The sequence below is a fragment of the Dendrobates tinctorius genome, unplaced genomic scaffold (assembly GCF_039654945.1).
Source record: "Dendrobates tinctorius isolate UK_male_01 unplaced genomic scaffold, ASM3965494v1 ptg000003l, whole genome shotgun sequence".
Lineage (NCBI taxonomy): Eukaryota > Metazoa > Chordata > Amphibia > Anura > Dendrobatidae > Dendrobates > Dendrobates tinctorius.
This window is the reverse complement of record NW_027361671.1, coordinates 75,798,596-75,824,679: the sequence shown is the minus strand read 5'-3', so window position 1 is coordinate 75,824,679 and position 26,084 is coordinate 75,798,596. Positions and strand designations below refer to the sequence as shown.

The following is a 26,084-nucleotide window of genomic DNA, read 5'->3' as shown; positions in this document are numbered from 1 at the left end:
GCTGTCTTGGGGTCATACTTGATTCTGAGCTTTCCTTTGCACCCCACATTCGATCACTGGCTCGCTCTTGTCATCTGCACCTCAAAAACATTTCTAGAATTCGACCTTTTCTTACTTTTGACTCTGCAAAAACTTTTACTGTTTCTCTTATTCATTCTCGTCTCGACTATTGTAACTCTCTTCTAATCGGTCTCCCTCTTACCAAACTCTCCCCTCTCCAATCTGTCTTGAATGCTGCAGCCAGGATCATATTCCTCACCAATCGTTACACCGATGCCTCTACCTTGTGCCAGTCATTACACTGGCTACCCATCCACTCCAGAATTCAGTATAAACTTATTACCCTCACCCACAAAGCCCTCCATGGCTCAGCACCACCCTACATCTCCTCCCTTGTTTCAGTATACCACCCTACCCGCGCCCTCCGTTCTGCTGATGACCTGAGGTTAGCATCCTCAATAGTCAGAACCTCCCACTCCTGTCTCCAAGACTTTACACGTGCCGCGCCAATTCTTTGGAATGCACTCCCCAGGTCAATACGATTAGTCCCCAATCCCCACAATTTTAAGCGTGCCCTGAAAACGCATTTATTCAGACTGGCCTATCGCCTCAACACATTAACCTAATCTATCCCTGTGTGGCACAGCCAAAAGTTTTACCATAACCAGATTTCCCGCATCATGTTCCCACATGCTTTATGCATCCATTAGCCCTCTGTGTCTGTACTGTTACACACTTAACATTATGGCTGGTCCAAACAATCAGGGCAACTGTTACCACCCACCTTTTGTGTCTACCTCTTTCCTCATAGACTGTAAGCTTGCGAGCAGGGCCCTCATTCCTCTTGGTATCTGTTATAATCTACTGTATGTGATTATTGTCTGTACAAATCCCCTCTGAAATGTAAAGTGCTGCGGAATATGTCGGCGCTATAAAAATAAAATTATTATTATTATTATTATAATGTTATTTATTAAGAAATTTATGTGACATCTCTCTGATTTAAGGGCATAAAAAAGTTTTAAAATTGCAAAATTTTCACCATATTTCAAATTTTTTCATGAATAAACAAGATATATCAAAGAAATTTTACCACTAACATGAAGTACAATATATCACAAAAAAAACACTATCTCAGATTCAGCAGGATCCGTTAAAGCATTCCAGAGTTATAATCTCATAAAGTGACCGTGGACAGAATTGTAAAAATTTGTCTGGTCATTTAGCTGTAAAATGGCCCTGTCACTAAGGGGTTAAAAGTGAACTAATATTGATAATTAATGCAATTATAAAACAAATGCTGACTTATAATAGCTGGTAACTGACTGCCCTTGGGTCTGTTTTTGGTAGCAGTCACAGTGTACTAATGACCGAATAACTATTTCGGGCACAAGGGAGAGAAGGTGTGTGTGGCTGCTTGCTTACCTTGTAAATGCTGGGTAGCAGGCAATGCAGCCGTGTAAGAGGTGCAGGATCTCTATGTAGAGCCAGGGATGCCTCGGCCGATGGCGTCCCTGGATACCAAGCGAGGAAAAAAGATGGCCGATAGGCCCTGCCTACATGTGACGTCACACTAGGTAGGTACGGAGTGGCACAGGAATTAAAAAAGGGGGCCATCAATGCGTTTCAAAGAACTGCGTTCTTAATCAGGGTCATGGCTCCCTAAAACATCACATCTATATATAATGTATGCAGGCATATGCTCCACCCCTGTCTACCTACAGTGTTCCAAATTATTATGCAAAAAATATTTCCTCATATTTTCTCTAAATTACCTATATGAATTGCAGTCATTGTTATTTTCCAGTCATCTAATATTCTAGTATAATTGCAATGTTTTTGAACAAACTGCCTATGAAAACAGTATATTTTAAAAAATAAGAAACACTCAAAATGCATGATCCAAATTATTATGCACAGCAGAGTTTTCAACCTTTTTATTTTGAACAAAAAAATGGTCAATTGTGAAATTATAAGCATTATCAGCTTATTACAAATGAAATCAAACAGTTTTCAAGTCAAAACTTTATTCTAGGTGATGTTACATTTGCACATAGGACCCCTTGTTCGAAAGAAGCTTCTGAACTCTCTCGTCCATTGAATTTGTCAGTTTTTGGATGGTTTGTGCTTCAATTGTTTTGCATGTGGACAGACTACCCGCCCAGAGCTGTTGCTTAGATGTGAACTGCCTCCCGCCATCATAGACACTCCTTTTGATGATGCTCCAGAGGTTCTCAATGGGGTTGAGGTCAGGGGAAGATGGTGGCCACACCATAAGTTTGTCCTCTTTTATGCCCATAGCAGCCAGAGATGCAGATGTGTTATTTGCAGCATGAGATGGTGCATTTTCATGCATGAAAATGATCTTGCTGCGGAAAGCATGATTCTTCCTCTTGAACCATGGCAGGAAGTGCTGTTTTAGAAACTCCACATAATTATGGAGTTCATCTTTACCCCTTCAGGGATCCTAAAGGGGCCGACAATCTCTCTCCCCATGATTCCAGCCCAAAACATTACTCCACCTCCTCCTTGTTGGCGCCTTAGCCGTGTTTTCATAGGGTGTCCAACAACCAGCCATCCTCCACTCCATCCGGACCATCAAGCATTGCACGGCACTCATCGGTGAACAAAACAGTTTGGAAGTCAGTCTTCATGTATCGTTTGGCCCACTGGAGCAGTTTCTGCTTGTGTGCAGTGGATAGAGGTGGTCGACAGGATGGCTTACGCACAGCTGCAAACCTCTGAAGGACCCTGCATCTTGTTGTTCGCGGGACGTTGGAGGCACCAGCAGCTTCAAAAACTTCTGCTGCTATGACAAGGCATTTTTGCAGCTGCTCTTTTAACCTGACGCAATTGCCTGTTGGAAAGAGTCCTCAATTTTTCCTTATCAAGACGCACACGTGTGTGCTGGGAATCAGCTACATACTTCTTGTTTGTGCGATGATCACAATGAAGTGTCTTGGCAATGTTGATTGTAGTCATGCCTTGACCTAAACACTCCACAATTTGTTGCTTCTCAGCAGCCGACACATCCTTTTTCTTTCCCATTTTGGCAAAAAAATGTAGGCTGCTTAATAATGTGGAACAGCATTCTTAAGTAGTCTTGCCTTTATTTGGACACACCTGCCAAACTAATTTGCACAGGTATCTGCAATTGCTTTCAGTGATATAAAGAGCCCTGACACACATCACCATCAATGAGTTTAAATGACAAACAAAAAAATTCTAACCTTATCACTCCTAAACTCTTTTTGCATAATAATTTGGAACACAGTTTAGACTTGACCCACACATGCATATATGTGTGTATATGTATATATACACACACACACACACATACATATATATGTATGCACCCCTACTTAGGCATGTTAGCCCTACAAGGGAATGTAAAGGAAAAATACAGATTTATTCATAGTAAAAGTGTATGTTAGTAATATAAATACCCCCATTGGTGTATAGATGTATATATGAATGTATACAGTATATGAATATAAACAGAGTGATAAGACCTGTGCACAATGCTAAGAAACATGCTAGATGTATATTTCTAAGGAAGCCATGTTGTGTTTAGATGTATATTTCTAAGGAAGCCATGTGTTTATTCCACGTAGATGTAGATGCACTAACTAGATGTATATTATAATATACTACTGGCTAACACGGTACAAAGATATACATCTTTCCTGTATTATAAGTGATTCATTAAATACTTGGATGAGTTAATAAATAAATGTATAAGTGGTTGCTCTTAATGCTTAAATTGAGTTAAGATTTAAAATGATGATATATCTGCGATCTAAATAATGCAAAGCGACAAAATGGGAAAAGTATGAATTTAGTGAGGGAAGACAAAAAAAAGGGGGAGGGAGAAGGGGGGTATAAATCAAAAAAATGATTAATTTAAATCAAAGTTTATTTATACAAAACATACATGATAGATACGTTAGAAAAAGCTTTTATAAACGGCCTGCCGTGCAGGTTCCCAGACCTTAAAAACATAAAATTATATAACAACCTAATAGTTGTATAAAAGATTCATGTGGAACTCATCTATAGAAAATATTAGATATAGATGTATCTACCTCTAACGCTACAGACACAAAGTATAAATACTGCAACACTTAAAATGTCTATATATAAATTGTTCAATATACTTATAATCACTCACTTAGGCTAGGTTCACATTTGCAGATGGGCGAGCTGCGGACTTCCTCCGTGAAGCTCAGCCCACTGCCGCACCTCCTCCGGTCAGCTCCGCCTATGTCCGCATACTTCTGCATGCGGCCTGTGTACCCTATCTTTAACGCTGGGTACGCAGGTCGTGCGGATGTCTCCGCATGTGTCTTTTTGACGATGCGGCGACCGCATAAAATTCCAACATGTTGCGTTCGATGCGGGTCGCTGCATCGTCAAAACGACGCATGCGGAGGCATCCACACGACCTGCGTACCCAATGTTAAAGATCGGGTACGCAGGCCGTATGCAGATGTATGCGGACATAGGCGGAGCTGACCGGAGGAGGTACAGCAGTGGGCGGAGCTTCACGGAGGAAGTCTGCAGACATCCACAGCTCGGCCATCCGCACATGTAAAGCTGGCCTAAGGTATTTATTACCAGTGATTAGTATATTTAGAAAGCAAATAATTCCAGTTCCTGATTTAGGCCCTTTGGGGCTAAGCTATCCAGGGTGAATATCCAATGGGATTTGACCCTGGGCATGCGTTTAATAAAGTCACTCCCTCTTGAATTGTGGCAGACCATTTGGATGCCAGTGAAAAACACTCCTTTTGTAGATTTATTATACTTTTCTTTAAAGTGATGCGAAAGTGGGGCCTAGGATGGCCTTTCTGGAAATTAGTTAAATTCTCTTTAATTCACACCATAAGGCGCAGTTCTGTGCGCTCTACATAGTTGTTTTACAGGGGCATTGAATCACATATATAACCCCTGTTGAGAAACAAATATTTTCTTTGATTTTAAATTCGTTTACACCACTGGAATCGGTGATCGTAACTTGCAAAGTTTCTTTTCTAAAAGAAGTATTTATACAGCAATAGCATCTTCCACAAGGCACAAAACCCATGATCCCCCAGACATTATAGTTGTTTTGGCCTTATCACTAATGGCTAACCTAGTCGTAGGGGCGCCCGCTATAAGAATGCCTAAACATTGTGCTTTTTTGTACAGAAATTTAGGGAAGGTCAGTAAGTGCTCAACCACTAGTTTATCCCCTTGGACGGCCCAATGTTTCCTAATGATCTTTTGAACTGCTTGTATCCTGTAAGGAATGGGGTGATAAATGGCAATTGAAATATCTGGTCCTGGATGTTTAGGGGTCCTGAGATTGTAGACTTTATATTATGCAGCAATGTGTTTCTTGATGAGGTTTCCATATCAAGTTTTGCTTGATCTAATAGGGTTTTTGGAGAACCTTTATCAAGAAACAGTTGTATCAAGTGATCAGATTCCTTATGGCAGTCATCATTGTCAGTGCAATTGCATCTAACCCTTCTAAACTGACTTTTAGGGATATTTGTAAACCATACAGAGAGATGTCAGCTAGTCATGTGGATAAAGCTGTTCAAATCCACCTGTTTACGATGGCAACTGGTATGCAGTTGGTTTCCTTCCACATAACTATTCGGATCAAGGAAATTAATACTGGTAGCACGAGTAGTGGAAGTGAACTCAAGGCCAAAATTGTTCCAATTGAGGCTAGATGGAAACAGATCAAGGTCCTTTTGTGTGCCTTCCCAGATAAGTAAGGCGTTGATAAATTGACGCCAAAAGACCAAACCCGTGTATAGATGTCCTGCTTTATACATGCATGACTCCTCCCATTTGGCTACGTACACATTAGCATAGCTAGGGTCAAAACGAGTCCCCATGGCTGTGCCCCACGTTTGTAAAAAGAACTGGTCCTCAGGTACAGGGGATAGCTATGTTGTAAAATAAATTGGATGCATTCCTGGATAAACTGGACCCCAGTTGCGTATAAAAACCGAGCAGTTCTAGATAGTAACCTGCTGCTCGGCAGCCTTTCTCCTGATTAATGGAAAAACGATAATGAACTTGGCACTCAATATTTGTTGAAAATAAATTTCTTTTTTATTTTGCATCCACGTGAAGCTTAAATTCTAAGCCTTTTCGGTCCAGCATAGGACCTTCATCAGAGAATTTCTTAAAGATTACTGGATGCTGTATATGCTTGTAATAAGCTAGATAGCGTTATTAGTGAGGCGACTGTCGCTTTTGTTTTCATTATACCCTGTGTAGCTGGCTCTGCAGGCCTGCGGTATATATCAATGTAATTTTGCAGTGCGGGTAATAGGCGATGTCCGTCGCTATGGTATTGCACAGGGTTGATAAATCTTCTGGTGTATGTAGCGCTGTACATATGGCGACCTCGTCGCTTCTGGTATTGCGCTCGGATGCTGTGTCTCTCCCCACAGAGAGCGGCACAACCCACACGCCGAGAGACAGCATCCAAGCACAATACCAGAAGCGACGAGGTCGCCATACCTACAGCGCTACATACACCAGAAGATTTATCACCCCAGTGCAATACCATAGCGACGGACGTCGCCTATTACCTGCACTGCAAAATTACATTGATATATACACCGCAGGCCTGCAGAGCCAGCTACGCTGGGTATAATGAAAACAAAAGTGACAGTCAGTCACTTCACTAATAACACTATCTAGCTTATTACAAGCATATACAGCATCCAGTAATCTTTAAGAAATTCTCTGATGAAGGTCCTATGCTGGACCGAAAACGTTTAGAATTTAAACTTCACGTGGATGCAAAATAAAAAAAGAAATTTATTTTCAACAAACATTGAGTGCCAAGTTCATTATCGTTTTTGGAACGGGCTGGATACCCTACTTGTGCACCTACAAGAGAGTATATATTTGAGTGCCTTGTTGTTTCTACCATTCTGATTAATGACTGTATAACGATTTAAAATCCAACGTTCCCAAAATATAATTTGAATTCCAGTTAATTTGTTCCAAAACCTGTAGGACATGGCCTCTGTGTTCATATATACATATACACCAATGGGGGTATTTATATTACTATCATACACCTTCACAATGAATAAACGAATAAATCTGTGTATTTTTCCTTTCCATTCCCATATATATATATATCCATCTCTCATATATATATACACACACACACACACATACACGTCAAGTCTCGGTAGACCGAGGGGTGGAGCATATGCCTGCATACATGATATATAGATGGGGTGTGTTTGGGGAGCCATGATCCTGATGAAAAAGAACACAGTTCTTTGAAACGCATTGTTTGGCCCCCTTTTTTGATCCCTGTTCCGCTTGGTACCTAGTGTGACATCACATGTGGGAAGGGCCTATCGGACATCTTTTTTCCTCACTTGATAGCTAGGGACGCCACCAGCCGGGGCATCCCTGGCTCTGCACAGCATCTCACTGCTTGGCTTCACATAACGCCTAAACCTCTTGACTACCGCACAAACGAGATCTTGCACCTCTTACACACGCGACTGCATCGCATGCTTCCCAGCATTTACAAGGTAAGCAAGCAGCCACACGCGCTTCTCTCCCTTGTGCCCACAATAATTATCAGGTCATTAGTACACCGTGACTACTACCAAAAATAGACCCAAGGGCAGTCAATTACCAGCTATAAGTCAGCATTTGTTTTATAAATGCATTCTCAAAATTAGTTCACTTTTAATGCACAGCCATTTACATCCAGGTTTGTCTTTATTTACACTTGGGACACCATCTAGTACTTGTTTTTCAATTCTTGGACATTTTTATGTGCTTGAGCCAACAGTGTGATGTGGTGACCCCACAAGCTAGAGTGTTTTTTTTTTACAATCATTTTTGCACTGAAGGTTCAATATTGTGGTGTTAAGCATCGGACCATCTAACTGGTATTTCCTTCCCTTTTAATTAGTAGTTGTCCCTATGAACCTATCCTTAAGTGTGGCATCGTTTTAATAGATATTTTTTATTACTGGATTGGTATTTGAAAGAGCTACATGCGCATATAGTTTGGAGATGTGGAATTAAAATTTTGCTGATATTCCTTTTAAATATAAGACACCTTTATGCCTCTGAGCACCATTTCATATTTTTCTAAAGAGCTTGCGCAATATACAGAGCAGCTATACACTGCACAGAAAGGGTTTACCCAGTGCTGATCTGTGCCTTAATGCAAGAGCCACAGCAAAGAAACCCATTCTAAGGCTGTGTGCCCACATAAGCGTTTTTTCATGCAAAAATGCTTTAAAAAAACGCATACATTAAGCATCCCATTCTTATAATGCATTCTGCAATTTTTGTGCACATGATGCATTTTTTCTGCAAAAAAAAAAAAAAAGCATCACGGTAAAAAACGCAGCATGTTCATTAATTTTGCGGAAAAAAAATGCATTTCCAACTATATTCTATGAGAAGGTGGATGCTCTGGGAAAAAACGCGGAAAAAAAAAAACGTGTGTCATGGGAAGGAGTCCGGTTTTTAGTCAGGAACTTTCTGCATACGTGGGCACATAGCCTCAGTGTCACTTACATTGCACATGTGAGAGTGGGTAAGATATTGTATGGAGTGAACACCCCTGCAATGTTTATATGCAGCAGTGTCAGCTCTGTGAAACATGTCAGAATTTTGGGCTTCCAAGGGAAAAAAAAATAAAAAAAAAAAATTAGCCAATTCTTATTGAGGGAAGCATCTATAGGAAATCTCAGACAATCCCTTCACTGTAATACATCATATCAATATCTTTAACCTCAACACCCATCTGAGTGATCTGCCAATCACAAGATTCCACCTGAACCCAATAGAACACTATGTTGATTGGATAGTATAGGGACATAAGGAATTTAAAAGGTCCTGCCAATACATGAATACTTAAACCTTTGGCCACTACATGTTTAAGCTGTTCTTTTTTGTATCCAACATTTGTTAAGGATTTTTCTCAATTTTTATTTAAAAGAGTAACAAACAATGTTCCCATCCAAATGTACAAGTAAGAGATACTAGTGCTAGTAACTTCTTTTGTTTAATCTCAGTTCTGGAAAGTCTTTTAATACAGCCGTCCACAATGAACGCTTACTTATAAGCCGATAGTCAAAGTACTTTAAGACATAGTTCATCATGGGCAACATGTGTGAATGAGTAGATGATGCACAGAGTATCTTTGAGATGCTTGATTGTTTTGATGTGGAACCCATATCAAGCCTCAGTGTGCCGATCGCAGCTTTCCCTTGATGAATGGAACTGGCATTTACGCGGGGTTTGTGAACATTTGCATTGTGTGCCAATGCTGCAAGCTTAACACGAGCGTTTAATGCATTCAATTTGAAATGAACTTTTTTGGGACGGTATTTTGATAAAAAATGGTGATATACCTCCATTTCTCCTGTATGCAAAAACTGGGAGAGATGATGGAGGTCTTTTAAGACTTTAGGATTCATCACCACATCATACAATGCAAGATATGCCTGGGAGTTTTCTTTAATCCAGGGTTGACGAAGACTTTCAAATATTGTTAACGGTCTATGTGCGCAGGCATGGAACATATCACCATGTTCCCATAAATGTCGGTCAGTCACATGCATAAGCAATGATTGCCACAGTTCACGAAGCACCTCTATATTTCCCTTGCTGGTACTGGAGCACCACCACAAGTGTTTTTTTATGCTAGGAATCCATTCTGCTATGACAGAACAGTTTTCCTTCTTGCTTGCTGCTCGAAGACGTTTTTCAATACTTTTTGTATAGTGCCAAGCATCATACTCATGTGGGATCCTATAGTTGTGCTCACAAGTTCTTTTTATATTTGGATGATAGTCTGTAGCTATAGTTGCTACATCAAACTGGTCCCGTAAAATTCTGTTTAAGCACCTTACAAAAGCTTTTCGTTTCAAAGCTGCACAGGAGTTCGCTTTGGTTCCCTCAAAAGATTCAAAGTCAACAATTCTCTTAGTCGCAACATCAAGGAAAGTGTATATGCCATACTTTCCACCATCATCATAAGTAGTGCATTGACCACTACCCACAAGACATAGTCGAGTACCTAAAGAAGCATCTTTGAGTCTCAGACGTTCCTGCTTCCAGTGGATGTCCACTGTCGGAATGAGATATTTCTGTTGATACAAGTCATATAAACTGTGTGTTAAGAACTGCAATCCCAATAACCGGCACATCTCTTGTACTTTGTGAAAATGTGATCCACTAAATAAGATGGCAGCTGAACTCAAGACATTTCCAAGAGCAACTTCTCCTCTGGTAGGCTGACTGTGCCATAGATGAAAAGAGTGTCCTTTATGGCACTGAGCCGCCACCGACAAGTAAGAGCCCAAAACATGTTTCTGAGTACGAAAAATGGGGGCATTACAGTCTCCAATCCTACATCTAACCCTTTCAAACAGAACATCAAGGCATGACTCAAACACAATAAACTTGCGCTCATTTACACAGTTCTCATCTGCATTTTTTTGACGCATACATCTGACTCTGTCTGAAACCAAAGAGGAGTTAGAGACGTTCACTACCACTGGTTCTTTCTCCCGAGTTGGTTGTTGTATTTTTAACTCATAAATCATAGAATTGCCTTTGGTGGTTACGTGGGAGCTAGCATTCATAGCTCGTGGAGAATTTGTGGCCGGAAATCGAGACGCGTGGTATATATGGTCATGCTCTACCTTCCAAGGCTGCCCTCCAATATTGAACTCAAACTCTGGCCACTGAGCACCTTTGTCCTCGGTGTTTGTATAGGGATCTGTCTGTGTGATGGCATCCACCATGAAAGGACCTTGTTGTGCAGCAGGTGTGTCTTCTACAGCAGGCAAGGCAACTGGTGGGCTGAAAATTGAGGGTACTGCATCTTGTCTCAGAGCTCGTCTCTTACTGTGCCCTGGAGCATAGGATTCTAATGGAAAGTGGTCTGAACAAATCCGAAAAGAACTATTATTCTTTTTATAAAAGATGCTCTCGGACAAAGCATCAATATTTCCAAAGAATTGATGGTTACATTTCTCAATACTTCTGAGCCACAGCCTTATTCTAGAAAGACTAGATGGAAACGCATGCATTATGATCCCGTCATCATTGCAGTTCTTCTTGGTAGTCTTATGAATACAGCCACTGACTATACAAGACGGCATGACTGAACCTGATGGGTAAAAAAAAAAAAAAAAAGTTATAACTGACCAACAGAGATTATACAAATAAAGTAGCAAGCTTGTACATTTATACAGCTTCTGGAAAAAAACATTAGCTCTAAGGCTGAGTTCACACGTTGCACTTTTTTCGCGTTTCCGCGGCGGTTTTAATCGCGCCATTTTGCCGCGAAAAATAAGCATTCCATGCATTCCTATGGGATTCCGCAATGCTGTGCTAATGCTGCGGTTTTTACCGCGGCGGAATCGCTTCGCGGTAAAAACCGCAGCATGCTCATTAATTTTGCGGAATCGCGGCGATCCCGCACCCATAGCAATGCATTGTTCCGCTTATTTCCCGCATGTGGCTGTGCACACCATGCGGAAAGTAAGCAGAACATTTGCGGATGGTACCCACGGTCCGGAGGAGAGGAGACTGTCCTCCGGGCACCATATCCCTGTAAAAAATAGAATTTAAAATAAAAAATATTGTTATTCTCACCTTCTGACGTCCCGCGCAGCCTTCCCGCCTCTCTCCACGCTCCCAGTAAGCCTTTGCGAAAATGCCCGCAATGGCGTCTGTTCTCGCGGGATCGCGAAGTCTCACGGTCATTTGCGCAACGTCATCGCGAATTACCGCGAGACGTCGCGATCCCGCGAGAACGTACGTCATCGCGGGCATTTTCGCAAGGGATTACTGGGAACGGCGGCGCGGGACGTCAGAAGATAAGAATAACACCATTTTTTATTTTGTTTTACATTTTATCTTTTACTACTGACGCTGCATAGGCGGCCTCAGTAGTAAAAAGTTGGTCACACTTGTCAAACACTATGTTTGACGAGTGTGACCAACCTGTCAATCAGTTCTCCAAGCGATGCTACAGATCGCTTGGAAAACGCTAGCATTTTGCAAGCTAATTACGCTTCCAAAATGCTTGTTTTCCCGCGGGAAAATCGCGGGAATTTAAAATGCGATTTTCCCGCGGAATGGAATTCCAGAATTCTCGCGGTAATTTCCGCGAGAGTTCCGGTACGTGTGCACATAGCCTAATGCTTTTCTTCTCTGGCTTTTTCCATTTCAGCATTTAGGGTACATCCATCAAGTCTGAAAGGGACTATCAGCACAGAATGACTGTTCAAGTACAGGCTCCTAGTGCACCATGGCATGGCCAAACATTTAAATACATTGTGTCCCGTTCTTTGGCTCTATGAAGCCAGACTTGTCAAAAAGAAGGGACAGGGGTGGAGATGGGGGGAAAACAAGTAGGTTGGGAAGGTGAAGTTAAATGACTGGCCCTGCCATGAAGCACAGAGCACATTTACTTTGTCAGCACAGGATGACTATTCAGAGTCCCTTTAAAAGGAACCTGTCATGTCGGTGGGTTAATCTGTCTCCAGCTTTCAGTCATACAGGCGTGCCCAATTAGTCACTGATCCCAGCAAGAAGTGGTGGCTCTAATGATGCCTCGGCATTGACAGTTGGTGCTGTAGTAATGCACTGCTGGACCGGCTGTCAGTCAGTGCAAGTTGCGATTACAGCCTCCATTCTGAGTGTTGCAAGTGGTGACTAATCTGGGCACTGCCTGCACAACTTAAAACTAGCAGCTACTGGGAGTAATAAACCCAACACGAGATTTCAATTTTCAGATATTAACCATTGGTCAGCATTATGGATGAGTGAATAGCTTCCGATAAATCCTTATCCGAATAGCTGAATCAGGAACCAGGATACCTGGAGTGCTCCCGATAATCAGCTGTTCGGCACCACAGAGACTGATGAGAGTCATATTAAGGTCAGAACGATGACAGCAGGTGGGGGCTTTTGGGACTATTACTCCCATCATCGACACCGGCTGCCGCTAAGAACAGTAACAGTAGGACCGGATGATCGGGGTATGACTCCCCCGCCGCCTGCGATCTAACTAAATAAATAAAAAACCCAACGTTTTTAATTAAATTAAAAAACGACGTTGGGTCCCCCCCATTTTTAACAGCCAGCCTTGCTAAAAGCTCACAGTTAGAGGCTGGTATTCTCAGGCTGGTAAGGGGCCATTGATATAGGTCCCCAAGCCCAAAAACAGCTGCCCAGATAAGGCGAATCTATTAGATGCATGGTATATTATTGTTTTCTTTATTTTACTTTTATTACAGGAAATAGAGGGCTTTGCTGGAATTAGGCGTTTAAATAAAAATGAAAAACTGTGTTTAGTCTTATTTCAAATAAAGGACTTTATTCTGGCTGTCTGTTAATTTACCAAACTATAGGATTAGTAATGGATAGGTGTCTTATAGATGCTTCTCCATTACTGAGCAGTGGGCTTGATGTCATCTGACAATACAAAGATGACATCAACCCCACAAATATGAACCCCACTTGCCACCGCTACAGGGCAAGTGGGAAGAGCCGGACAAAGCACCGGAATTGGCGCATGTAATAGATGTGCCTTTTCTGGGTAGCTGTGGGCTGCTATTTTTAGGCTGGGGAGGGGCTATATCAATAGCCCCTTACCCATCCTGAGAATACCAGCCCCCAGCTGTGAGCTTTAGCAAGGCTGGTTGTCAAAAAATGGGGGGGGGACCCCTCTATTCTTGATAACCAACCTTGCTGAAGATGACAGCTGAGTGTTGCAGCCCCCAGCTGTGAGTTTTGCCTTGTTGGTTAAAGAAAATATGGGGGAACCCACATCGGGCTTTTCATTCATTTATTTAGTTAGAACACAGGTGGCTGGGGAGGCATACCCGATCATCCGTTCCTGATGTCACTGTTCTTAGTGGCAGCGGTTGTCAGATGATGAGAGTAATAGTCCCAAAAGCCCCCACCTGCTGTCATCGTTGTGACTTTAATATAACTCATTATTCTCTTCTGCTTGCGCCGATCGCCAGCAGAGCAGGAGAAAATGATGAGAGCCGTCTTCAGCACCCGCCGCAGGGGGGACAGCACTTACTGTAGTGCTTCTTCCCTGTGGTACTGATGCAGTACACCGTTGCCACACGTATATCTCCGGCACTGGAAATATTAAGACGTGTGAAACCGGCCCAACACATTGGTTCCCAGCTCAGAAACCGGCATATCCTAACAGTACACACAGTATTGTTGGCTATTTTTAACCTTTTTGCCTTAAGAAGAGAGCCCTTGGATAAGAATTATTTTTTCAGCTGGTCATTAAAGTTTAAAAAAAAAAAACAGTTTGGAAAACCTGATTTGCATTATTAACACATTCATGGCTGCTTTTAGAAGATTAAAGGGAACTGGTCACCAGGTTTTTCCAAATATAAACTACAGCCACTCCCATTAATGCCAGTTTTACAGCAGTCTAGCATGTTGTATGCAAGTCCCCAAAAATACCATTTATAAACCCCCATATGGTGCGGTCGGCATCACTGGCCTTGCTTCGGCACCTCCTCTCTCCCCAGAGTCGCCATTATCCTGCCCTATGTGGACGCCACGTCCGACACCATCCTCACAGCACCCCAGTCTCTCTGCTGATGGCAGAACAGAGTACTATAATGCACATGCCGGGAAAGGGAAGGAAAGCCGGCGAACGTCAATGACAGGACTTTGGTTTGCCCCCTGGTATGGCAGAGAGGAGCGCCTGCTAAGGAGCGAGATCAGGGGCACTGGGTGGACGGTGTAGGACGCCGGCGACTGGGGATAGAGGAGGCAGAGCAAGACTCGTGATCCCATCACACCAGACCGTATGGGGGATATAAGGCTGTGTGCACACGATGCAGATTTGCAGTGGATCCGCAGCGGATTTTACCGCGCAGAAACGCTGCATATCCGCATTGTGATGTACAGTAGCCTTAAAATCAATGAAAAAAAACCCGCTGTGCAGACGCTGCAGAGTTTTCCGTGCGGTTTTCCTGCGGTACAAAATCCGCAGCATGTTACTTTTGTGCGGTTTTCCATCTCCCCTGTCACCAAATCTGCAGGGGGAAAACCGCGATGGAAAACCGCACAAAAACCACAAGAAAACCGCAGGAAAAATGGAAGAAATCCACAGGAAAAATGCAGGTCATTTGACCTGCGGATTTCTTCCATTCTGCGCGGAAAAATCCGCAGGGCTAAAAAGTCAGTCTGCACTCAGCCCAAGAGGGATTCTCTGGGGCGTAGAGGGGGTTGGGGATTTCTACAACTGGCTACACTGCTGTAGAACAGGTATAAGGTGCAGCTGGATCCAGGTTATATTGGGACAACTGGTGACTCGCGCCCTTTAAATGGCTTTAGAACTAGGAGGCAGTGAGGTGAAGTGGGGGGCGCCAGAATATAACCGAACAGCAGTGTTACACTGAGGACAGACCTCCCCTACAACAGCACTGCTCTGCAGAATACACACCAACTTACTGTGCGGCAGATGGCGGCAGCGTGCGCGGACAGCAGCCGGTCCGGCAGGGTGTGCAGAGCCGCGCGAAGCCTCCGCCAATCACACTCGGTGGCAGAGCCCGTGCCTGCTGACTTCCGGTGCTCCCCGCTGGCGGCCAGGAAGTGCACAGCTGCGGAGCATGCGCTGAGACAAGGAGGGGCGTGACTGTGCGGTCACGTGACGAGGCTACCTCCTACAGATGAGCGGGGAGAGGGCAATTATAAAAAAAAAGGCCGCGTGCCGCTCGGCGGAGACAGTACTGCGCATGTCAGCGTGCGGACACCACGAGTCCTTTTCATACTACTAGTACATACACAGCTATGGCGGCGGGCTCACTCAGTCTAATGCCGTGTTCCACCTCAGGCTCCTGCTTTTTTTTATCTCCTATTGTTCCCTAAGGGGTTGGTAATAAACGTGCTGGAAATTTGGGCAAAATACAAAATGTGTATGTGTCCCTCTTTAAAGAGATGTAGGCAGCAGATGACCCAAGTGACCTGTAGTCTTCGGGGGTCTCTAGGACAATTGCTGGGAGCGGTAAGGGACGCCGGGGTCTCGCCAGCTCTCGGTGGGGGGCATGTGTCTATGGCGCTGAGCCGGACTCCTCAGGCCGGGGCGCCGCTGGTTCCGCTCATGTGCCACCTCGGGTGGTAGTAGGCAGTAGAGGCCGCTGGTTCCGCTCATGTGCCACCTAGGATGGTAGTAGGCAGTAGAGGCCGCTGGTTCTGCGCCATCACTACAGGCCACCTAATACTGGCTGCACTTTGTGCCCTCAGAACTCCATGCTGCAGGTGTGAGTTTGGCTAAGTAGTCAGTAGTTTAGAGCAAGTTTTGGAGGTGACATATTCCCTTAAGCTGATAAGAACTGAATGAGTTAAATGAATTCTGCTGAACTTTATCTTTTCTTCGAGGAGATGTCTCAGACATCTCCCTTGTGAACCAAGGTCAAATACTCCTGTTTTTTAGCCTATATGACTTTCTTTGTAGAAAACAAGTTGTGAAATCATTTTATACTGCGCATGACTGTAAATGTCTAAATTCTTTGCTATAAAAGATGGAAGCCTAACTGATAAGCAGAGGCGCGCAGCAGGCATCCCGAGTTGTATTATACAGCTTGTGTCTGTGTTATTCTTCTCGACAGAGCAATCAATTAGAGACATATGGTGCCTTACACCCAAGAACATCGGTCCTTCAGATGAAAGAGATATCTGAGGGATCCCGACAGTTTCCTGGCGCCCGAAACAGGGACCTGATATAGGCACCTCTCCAAGACTACCCGATCTACAGACCACTCCAGTTACTGATGAAATTGTGAACAGCAGACCTAAACACCTGGCCAGGTAAGAGATCAATTTTTCTCTTCTCTGCTCTTCATAATGTATCATAACTAAGGTCCGTATAAAGGGGAATCTAGTAGAGGAGGGGGCCGTAAGATCAGGTCCATATAAGAACTCTGAGGAAATCGGGTGTGACACGCATATGTAATTTCTGCTCGAATGAGAGGTTACTGTAGGTTCTGTCTGTGCACAGCTATTTTTAGAAAAAGAGCTGATGCAAATCGAAATGGGAGAGGTCTGACATTACGGAATATAAGGCTGGGTGAACAGTTCATGCTGCAAAGCCCCGACGGACAAGTTCTCCACAATAGAAGATTCCGTGTTAGGAATCAGGGAGGTTGTTGAATGGCTACATTGATTTGAAAGGTTGTGGAAAGTAGAAAAATAAGCTGCACAGTAGGTATTCGTTCAAAGAGTGGTGATATTGCCTAACTGGGTTATGTGACAGCGTCCTTTCGGGGAGGTCACCGCCTAAGCTTAAATCAACACCCTTTACGAATAAACCTTGTGACAGATAAGAGTGTGATCGAATGAGCACAGGACCGTGAAATGAGCCTGTGACAAGATATGACTGAAGAACCCCGATAGATGGATACTTTGTTTACAATCCTGTGTGTTGTGGGAGTGCTTCTGTTCGGATGTTACATAGCATATAAGTACACAAAACACGTAGTACAACGAGGAACAGACACCCCATTTAGCCTGTTAGCACCTTAGGAAGAAGGTAACGAGGTATAGTAGAGCCTAGTCTTGAGCTTACCCAATACACCACCTAAGGAAGGGAGGATTAACAGGAAGGAACAAGAGAAACAGGATAAAGAAATGGGGAACAGTCAGGGAAAGACACCTGAGGAGGGAAATTGGTTATGTGATATAATTGAGGATAGATATGGAAGAAGTGCAGCAAGAGACCTAGAAAAGGTATTAAAAAAATTCAAGGTAGAAGGGAAAGAGGCTTTGAATGAGGATAAATGGAAAGAAATAAAAGACACGAAGTCAGGAAAAATTGCAGATGCGGGATGGGGAGAACAGGTTGAAGCATGTTTAAAATGTTCACAAGTTGCTCAGAGGGAAAAGTGGGCATATAACGAGAAGACAGGGAAATGGATACGTCCAAAGAAGGTCAGAATGACGGATGACCCAGTGGAGAAAATGCATGAGCCTCCACCCTATCCAACCCCTTTGTCAGTGCCACCACCAGTACCTATGGCTCCTGCCACAACTCCCAGTTCACCTCCACCACCGGCTAAGCTGTACCCAGAGACGCAAATAGCTGTTAAGCCACCTAGTGGCAGTGATGAACCTGGATGGGTCTGCAGTAATTGTGGTCAACAAAACCCCAATTGGAGGGAGAATTGTCTTGCCTGTGGTGCACCCCGATACCATGCGCCCAACCTATTAGCCCCTGTCAGATCACAAAGCAGACCCTTCAGGGAGATTACAGCACAGGGGGATTATGTCACTAGACATATAATTACTAATCATTACCAGCCTTGGACTGCAACTGAATGTATGGCTTTGTTGTCTAACGCCCCTGACCCTATTATCAATCCAGCCCGATTTGCTGCTTACTTAAGACAGGTGTTGATGGTACACAGAGGTACCTGGAATGACGGGGAAGATATGCTCAGATTAAAACTACCTCTGCCACTCCAACACGAGCTCTGGCAGGCTTTGACAATTAGAAAGCCAGCGGAGGATGCAGCAGACAACCCTCGCACACAGGCATCAGCAGGAATATTCCTAGAAGTCCTTGACACGTTCATGGGAGACAAACAGAGACAGCGAGGTTCACAGACAGCTGTTTCACAACAACCTGGACAAACAGTAGCTGATTTTTACCAGACATTAGAGATGGGATTTAGCGATGAGGGACTAGACCTTACCAACCCGGGGGTACAGAGACTGCTTGCTAAGTCCTTCATAGATGGGTTAACGCCAGAAATGAAATTGAAGTTGAAAAATTGTACTCCCGATTGGAGGTCAGCAGACAATGCCCATGGTCTAAAGCAGAGAGCCATGGGAATTGAGATGGACTTAAGGGAAAACAAAAGAGAAAAAGGGAAAGTGTTTCTTACACTAGATTTGGAAGACCCAGTAGGGAGACCAAGGAGAAAGACTTTTACTTGCCATTACTGTAAGAAACCTGGTCACTTTCAAAGAGATTGCCGAAAGAGAAAAGCAGATAGGGAACATCAATCTAGAAAGGAGGACACAACCGACTGACTAAATGCCACTAGAATGACACTCGATTCTAGGGAGCCAGTAATTAAAATTCAGGTGAATGGTAAAAAGGTACCCTTTCTATTAGATACCGGAGCAACCTCTTCGGTGGTCAATGACAAAGTAATAACTCCAGACCTCCTTTCAGAGTATTCGACTTTTGTCTCAGGATTCAGTGGACAATCTAGCCTAATTCCTTTTAGCAAACCTTTACCTGTTAAGATAGGACCTAAAATGTTCCTGAATAAATTTTTGTTTGTCAAAAGAGCACCAATTTGCCTATTAGGAGTAGATGTACTGAAGAAACTGCAGGCAGATATCAAATTTGCTGAAGATGGTACAGTACATCTTACTATCCCAGATGGGGACGAGGACACTCTTGAGGCTTGTATGATAATTCAAGCTCTCGAGTCACAAAATCCTGATGACACCACATCACAACCATGGGACCCAGCCCTAGACAAATTACCTGATACCTTATGGGCAAAAGGGAATACGGATATTGGCTTACTTCCCGTATCCCCAGTTGTGGTGGAGGTGCCAGCAGACACAAGGTTGCCACATCTGCGGCAGTACCCTATCAGTGCCCAACAAGAGGCTGCTATTGAGGCACAAGTCACTGATCTTGTAAACAATGGAGCATTGGTGTCAATTAAATCACAAGCTAATACACCATTGTTTCCTGTCAAAAAGAAAGGAGGACCAGGTGATGCCCCGAAATATCGCATGGTACATGATCTGAGAGAGATAAATAAGGTCCTTGTTCCTTTGACACCAGTAGTACCTAACCCACACACGCTATTGGCAAAAATCCCTAGTCAATCGAAATGTTTTTCAGTGATTGATTTGTCAAACGCATTTTTCTCAGTGCCCCTCCACAAAAGCTGTTGGCATCTGTTCGCTTTTACATTTAAGGGCAAACAATATGCCTGGACCAGACTGCCACAGGGCATGCAGCATTCACCCACATTGTACACGCAAGCATTGCAGTCTGTGTTGGCCGGCTGGCCACACCCACCTGATATTGTGCTCTTACAATATGTGGATGACCTGTTGCTTTGTGCACCTGATGAGGCTAACTGTAGAATCCATACACTTTCACTACTGATGTTTTTATCAGACAATGGATGTAAGGTCAACAGAGAAAAATTACAGTTTTGCCAACCAAAAGTCATATTCTTAGGACATTGTCTATCACATGGTACCCGACACTTAACCAATGACAGAATCACAATTGTACAACAAATGAAGGAACCGACAACCCATAAGCAGTTGAGAGCATTTTTGGGTTTAGTTTCGTCTTGCCGCCAATGGGTCATACATGCTAGTGAACACATGCAGCCACTGTATGATTGCATCAACACAATACCTTTCCAACTGACTGACATTGCACGAGACTCATTTCAGTATCTGAAGAAGGCCATAGTGTCAGCCGCAGCATTAGGTATACCTAACTATGATATACCCTTTCAACTGATGGCCGCTGAAATTAGAGGGCATGCTACTGGCATTTTGACACAGAAACATGACAAAAAGAATAGACCCCTTGCATACTATTCTGCCAAATTAGACTCTGTAGCACAGGGAACACCATCCTGTGTTAGAGCAGTCTCTGCAATCGCATTACTACTTGACAAAGTTTCTGATATTGTACTGGATAACCCACTAACTGTCTGTACCACACATGATATATACGGTATCCTGAATCAGGTTTCTTCTAAACATATTTCTATGGCAAGACAACTCAGATTGCAATGTGCCTTGCTTATGCCTCCTAATGTTACGTTTACCAAAACTCAGAATCTGAATCTGGCTACATTGTTGCCAATTGCAGATTCTGAAGGGGGGGATATAGATGAGAACACATTATCTTTTTCTTTTGAGTCCCCACACGAGGTTGAACATGATTGCATAGAACTGATGCAGCAAGAAGTTGTTGGCTTGCCCAATGTCACAGACACACCATTGTCAAATCCAGACTTTGCATTTTTTGTGGATGGCAGCAGATATGCCGATGAAAGTGGAAAATTCCACACAGGATATGCGGTAGTGTCACCACATGAGACTATTGTAGCAAAGGCACTTCCACCCCACATGTCCGCACAAGAGGCTGAGCTGACAGCTCTGAATGAGGCATTAAAACTTTCCAAAGGAAAAACAGCAAATATCTACACTGACTCAAGATATGCCTTTGGGATAGTACATGATTTTGGGGTTTTGTGGCGCACAAGGGGTTTCATGACAGCAGCAGGAACACCCATAAAACATGCCACACTGATCAGAGAAATCCTCGAGAATGTGGCCCAGACACAGGGGGTGGCCGTTATGAGGGTGCCAGCACACACCAGAAAAGATAACATGGAAGCAAAAGGTAACGAGAAAGCAGACCAGGCGGCGAAGCAAGCTGCCTTGGGGACTCCAGAAAAAGTAAACATAGTGCACAAGGATGCATCAGAATTGTTTACAGACTTACAAAAGTTCCAAGAAGACTCCGCTCAGACGGACAAGGAAACTTGGGAAAAGATGGGAGCTGAGAAGACGAACGGAATGTGGAAGAAAGATCAGAAGTACTGCTTGCCTAGGGTTTTGTACCCAAGGATGGCAGAAGCAGTTCACCTTCCAACTCACATGTCCGCCAATGGAATGACGCGCCTAGTCACGAAGGTTTGGATTGCTCCTGGGTTTGGGAAGGTGGCGCAGCTACACTGTACCTCCTGTCCCATATGCCTAGCACACAACCCCGGACAGGTAGTGAAAACTCCACGGAAACACAGTCCTAGGCCGTTATATCCCTTCCAGAGACTACAGATCGACTACATTCAACTCCCCAGAAGTGGACCATATGAATATGTTCTGGTGTGTGTTGACATGTTCTCTGGATGGCCAGAGGCCTACCCGGTGAAAACGGCTACAGCTCGAGCCACTGCAAAGAAACTAGTGATGGAACTAGTACCACGATTCGGTGTCCCTGAAACAATTGAATCAGACAGAGGTACACACTTTACTGCTGAGGTAATGCAAAATGTAATGCAAATGATAGGTGTAGAACAAGCATTTCATACACCCTACCACCCACAGAGTTCAGGGAAGGTAGAAAGAATGAACGGGACGCTAAAATTAAAAATACAGAAAACCATGGAGCAGACCCATAGACCATGGCCAGAGTGTCTCCCATTAGCATTATTCTCAGTAAGGTACACACCCACGGGGAAAACTAAACTGTCACCCTTCGAGATACTGTTTGGAAGACCACCAAACACAGGGTTGTACTACCCACAGGTCTTAACACTCAATGTGGATAATTTGACAAGTTATGTAATCCAGTTGCAAAAGCATTTAACTCAAATGCATTCTCTAGTTTTCTCTTCCATTCCAGATCCAGACAGTGTGGAAGGAACTCACTGCCTACAACCTGGTGATTACGTATATGTCAAGAAACACTCCAGAAAGACCCTTGAACCCCGATACCAAGGACCTTACCAAGTACTCCTAACGACGCCTACTTCTGTTAAGTTGGAAGGACGACCAACCTGGATCCACGCATCGCATTGCAAACTAGCCACAGGAATTAACAAAGCATAAGAGTGCATAATGTTTTGGTTTGGTTTTGTTGCATTATCTGTAATAATGGTAGCTGCGTGGGACAGTCTAAATTCTCCAATGTCCTTGAATAATAAGTTTATACAACATCATGAAAAATTACTGAATGATTGGTCAAATGACACTCAGTCTCCAGCAGATTGCTGGATCTGCACACATTCACCAGTATCAGCCACTAGTATTCCGTTCCTTGTTATTCCTGTGCCACCCGAGGAATTATTTGCCTGGACCAGTTGTTCTGATACACTTGCTAATAATGCCACAAATAATGTGAAGTTATGGAACACAACTGTTGGAATACCTATTGTGGGATGGGTAGGATACCCTTGGTGGCAGGGTAACCTTTCAGGAAGTAACACACACCTTCAATATCTGGCATATAAAGGGGGGGCTTGGGTACCCAGGAAAAGGACTCGGTTAACCTACTTGGGGCAAGTTCCAACGTATGGTTTACAAGTTAGCTTTGATGTAAATTCTCATTCTACTGATGCCTTCAAACCAATGTTGCTAGAAAGAAAGTTACATAATATGTCATGGGAGTACTCCAATTTATTTCCCCAGGGCACTAACGAAACTTGTATTAATATTCCTGGTAATATGCCTTGTAACGAGTCCTCGGAATATAAGACGGGAACCTCCCCTTGTGGAAACCCTGATGCAGGTTATTGTAGTCCTTTAGGACAATTTTCACCTTGGTGCATGCTCCAGAATGCATCTGCGTTCATAGATTTAGTTCATAGACTGGTACTACAACATTCAGCCCTATGGGACCTACCTAGTGACATGTACTGGGTATGTGGAGACAATGCATATAAATGGTTGCCAGTAGGGGTAAAAGGTGCTTGTACTCTGGGTCGTTTGACTCCAGCTACCTTTGTTATTCCGAATGACCAGTTGAATACTCAGAGCATACCTAAACACACGTTGTACAAAAGAGCTGCTGACAATACACCTCGCCTCTCTGGGAGACCACATATAGTGCAGATGAGTGTGGCTAATAAAATTGTCAGCTCTATTTTTATTTATCCTATGATTACTCAAATGTGGGATAAATTAGTCAGGGCTACAGATTACTTAGATGACCAAATATGGGATATATTGGATATATTGAACACCACTGTTGCTGTCCAAAATCAGCTTATCATAGTCACTAATCAGCATACCATAGTACTAGATTATTTAACTGCAGCGCAAGGAGGTATGTGTCAAGTCATCAGACCCGCTTGCTTTCATTATATAGATCCCAACAGTAGTTTAAAGTTAAGATCAAAAATAGAGGATGTTCAAAGACTTAGAGATCAGTACGATAAAGACAATAATCGTACTAAGGACAGTTGGTGGTCAGACACCTTCTCTTTTCTTAATCCAGCTAATTGGTTTAAGGGTATTGGAGGCTGGATAGCTGGGATTATACTAAGTTTATTACGTATTGCTGTTTGTCTCCTTGTAATATATGTGCTACTGAAACTTGTTTTTTGGTGTATCTCTATATGCAAGAAAAGATGCAGAAATAGATAAGGAAGTTTGACTGTAAACAACAAGAATTGAACTATTATTCCTTTAAATCCTAGGTTGACATCTCATTTCTGGCATGAAGGAGCGTACTCTTGCAATGATGGACGTGGCTTCAGTATCTGGGGGATGGAGAAGGTAGAAGACCTGTCTCCCTTGGGCAACCCGTCGGCCTGGGATAGTACCTGGTGAACGATCCACTATCCGCTGTTGTTGCAGGATCCAGTGTTCCAGATTGTGGAAAATGAAGATGTCAAAGGGGGGAATGATAAGAACTGAATGAGTTAAATGAATTCTGCTAAACTTTATCTTTTCTTCGAGGAGATGTCTCAGACATCTCCCTTGTGAACCAAGGTCAAATACTCCTGTTTTTTTAGCCTATATGACTTTCTTTGTAGAAAACAAGTTGTGAAATCATTTTATACTGCGCATGACTGTAAATGTCTAAATTCTTTGCTATAAAAGATGGAAGCCTAACTGATAAGCAGAGGCGCGCAGCAGGCATCCCGAGTTGTATTATACAGCTTGTGTCTGTGTTATTCTTCTCGACGGAGCAATCAATTAGAGACATATGGTGCCTTACACCCAAGAACATCGGTCCTTCAGATGAAAGAGATATCTGAGGGATCCCGACAAAGCAGATTTAGCAGTAACTATATGCCTTATTTCAGGTCAGGAGACGGATAAACAGGCCGGGAATCGTGGCCACAACACAGACCACACAATATGGCTGCTCTACACTTGTGTGAATAAGGCCTATCTCTAATATTACATCCTGGAAATATATCATTACTAGTGCGGAGCCAATGTGCTGGGATCAGCTGTACCCAAGCATACTCGGTGCTAGCAGTATCTTCGCCGTGCTCGAATACCATGTTCAGATCCCCGCGGCTGCATGTCTCATAGCTGGACAGCCGCGACACATGCAGGGATTGCCTAACAAACAAGTAATCCCTGCATATGTTGTGACTGTCGAACAGCCTCGGGGACTCGAGGATAGTATTCAAGCACGGCGAAGATACTTGTCACGGCGCTCCCACCTGGGGGCGGGACCTCGGGTTTGTCGTCACCTCCTCCGGTGCCGCAGCTGCTCTGAGGGTCCCGTTGGGTGCGCACGCGCACCTCTCGCTCCTAGCTCTGTGGTTGCGCTCTGCCCAGCTCTGTCTTTGGTCTTGTCCTCTCTATGATGCTGGAGGACTTGACCCGGAAGTTCTAGGACTCAGGTGCTATATCAAGCTGCCTCTTCCTATGGGAGGTGTCTTGTACTTCCTGGCTTGGTCTGCCGTGTCCCTGCCTAGCTGTGCGCTGTATTCAGGTCCTCTGCCTTGTACTCTATTATGCCTCTTGGCACACGCTCTGATCCTGCACTCTGTGTTGTACTCTTTGCCTCCTGGCACACGCTCTGAACCTGCACTCTGCCTTGTACTCTTTTGTGCCTCCTGGCACACGCTCTGATCCTGCACTCCGCCTTGTACTCTGTTGTGCCTCCTGGCACATGCTCTGATCCTGCACTCTGCTTTGTACTCTGTTTTGCCTCCTGGCACACGCTCTGATCCTGCACTCCGCCTTGTGCTCCGTTGTGCCTCCTGGCACATGCTCTGATCCTGCACTCTGCCTTGTACTCTTTTGTGCCTCTTGGCACACGCTCTGATCCTGCACTCCGCCTTGTACTCTGTTGTGCCTCCTGGCACATGCTCTGATTCTGCACTCTGCTTTGTACTCTGTTGTGCCTCCTGGCACACCTGCTGTCTAGCTCTGTATTCTGGCGTGCTCCTTCGCACTAATTCCGCTTTGCACGTTCCTGCAGACACTCTCACTTGTGTCTCCTGTGAGCCGGCCACCTGGTGCCAGCAGTCATGGTACCTAACCCCCTGGGGCTTGCCCCTGAC

The 26,084-nt window shown here is 43.9% G+C and overlaps 1 protein-coding gene across 2 annotated transcripts; it reads right to left on the bottom strand.

The window, feature by feature from the left end:
• Window positions 1-8,960: 8,960 nt before the first annotated feature.
• Window positions 8,961-15,722, bottom strand: LOC141062008 (uncharacterized). 2 transcript variants are annotated; one of them, XM_073557240.1, is made up of 2 exons: window positions 15,500-15,722; window positions 8,961-11,176 (listed from the first exon to the last, which is right to left on the bottom strand). In XM_073557240.1, the coding sequence occupies exon 2, from the start codon at window positions 11,166-11,168 to the stop codon at window positions 9,045-9,047; it is 2,124 nt and encodes a 707-aa protein (XP_073413341.1). In that variant the 5' UTR covers window positions 11,169-11,176; window positions 15,500-15,722; the 3' UTR covers window positions 8,961-9,044. The 2 variants fall into 2 exon arrangements, with proteins under 2 accessions (XP_073413341.1, XP_073413340.1); XM_073557239.1 differs by having other exon boundaries at window positions 15,508-15,722.
• Between the last annotated feature and the right edge of the window lie 10,362 nt (window positions 15,723-26,084).

Coding starts and splice junctions, on each gene's coding strand:
- LOC141062008 (XM_073557240.1), bottom strand. CDS start 11,168: ATGCCGTCTTGTATAGTCAGTGGCTGTATTCATAAGACTACCAAGAAG.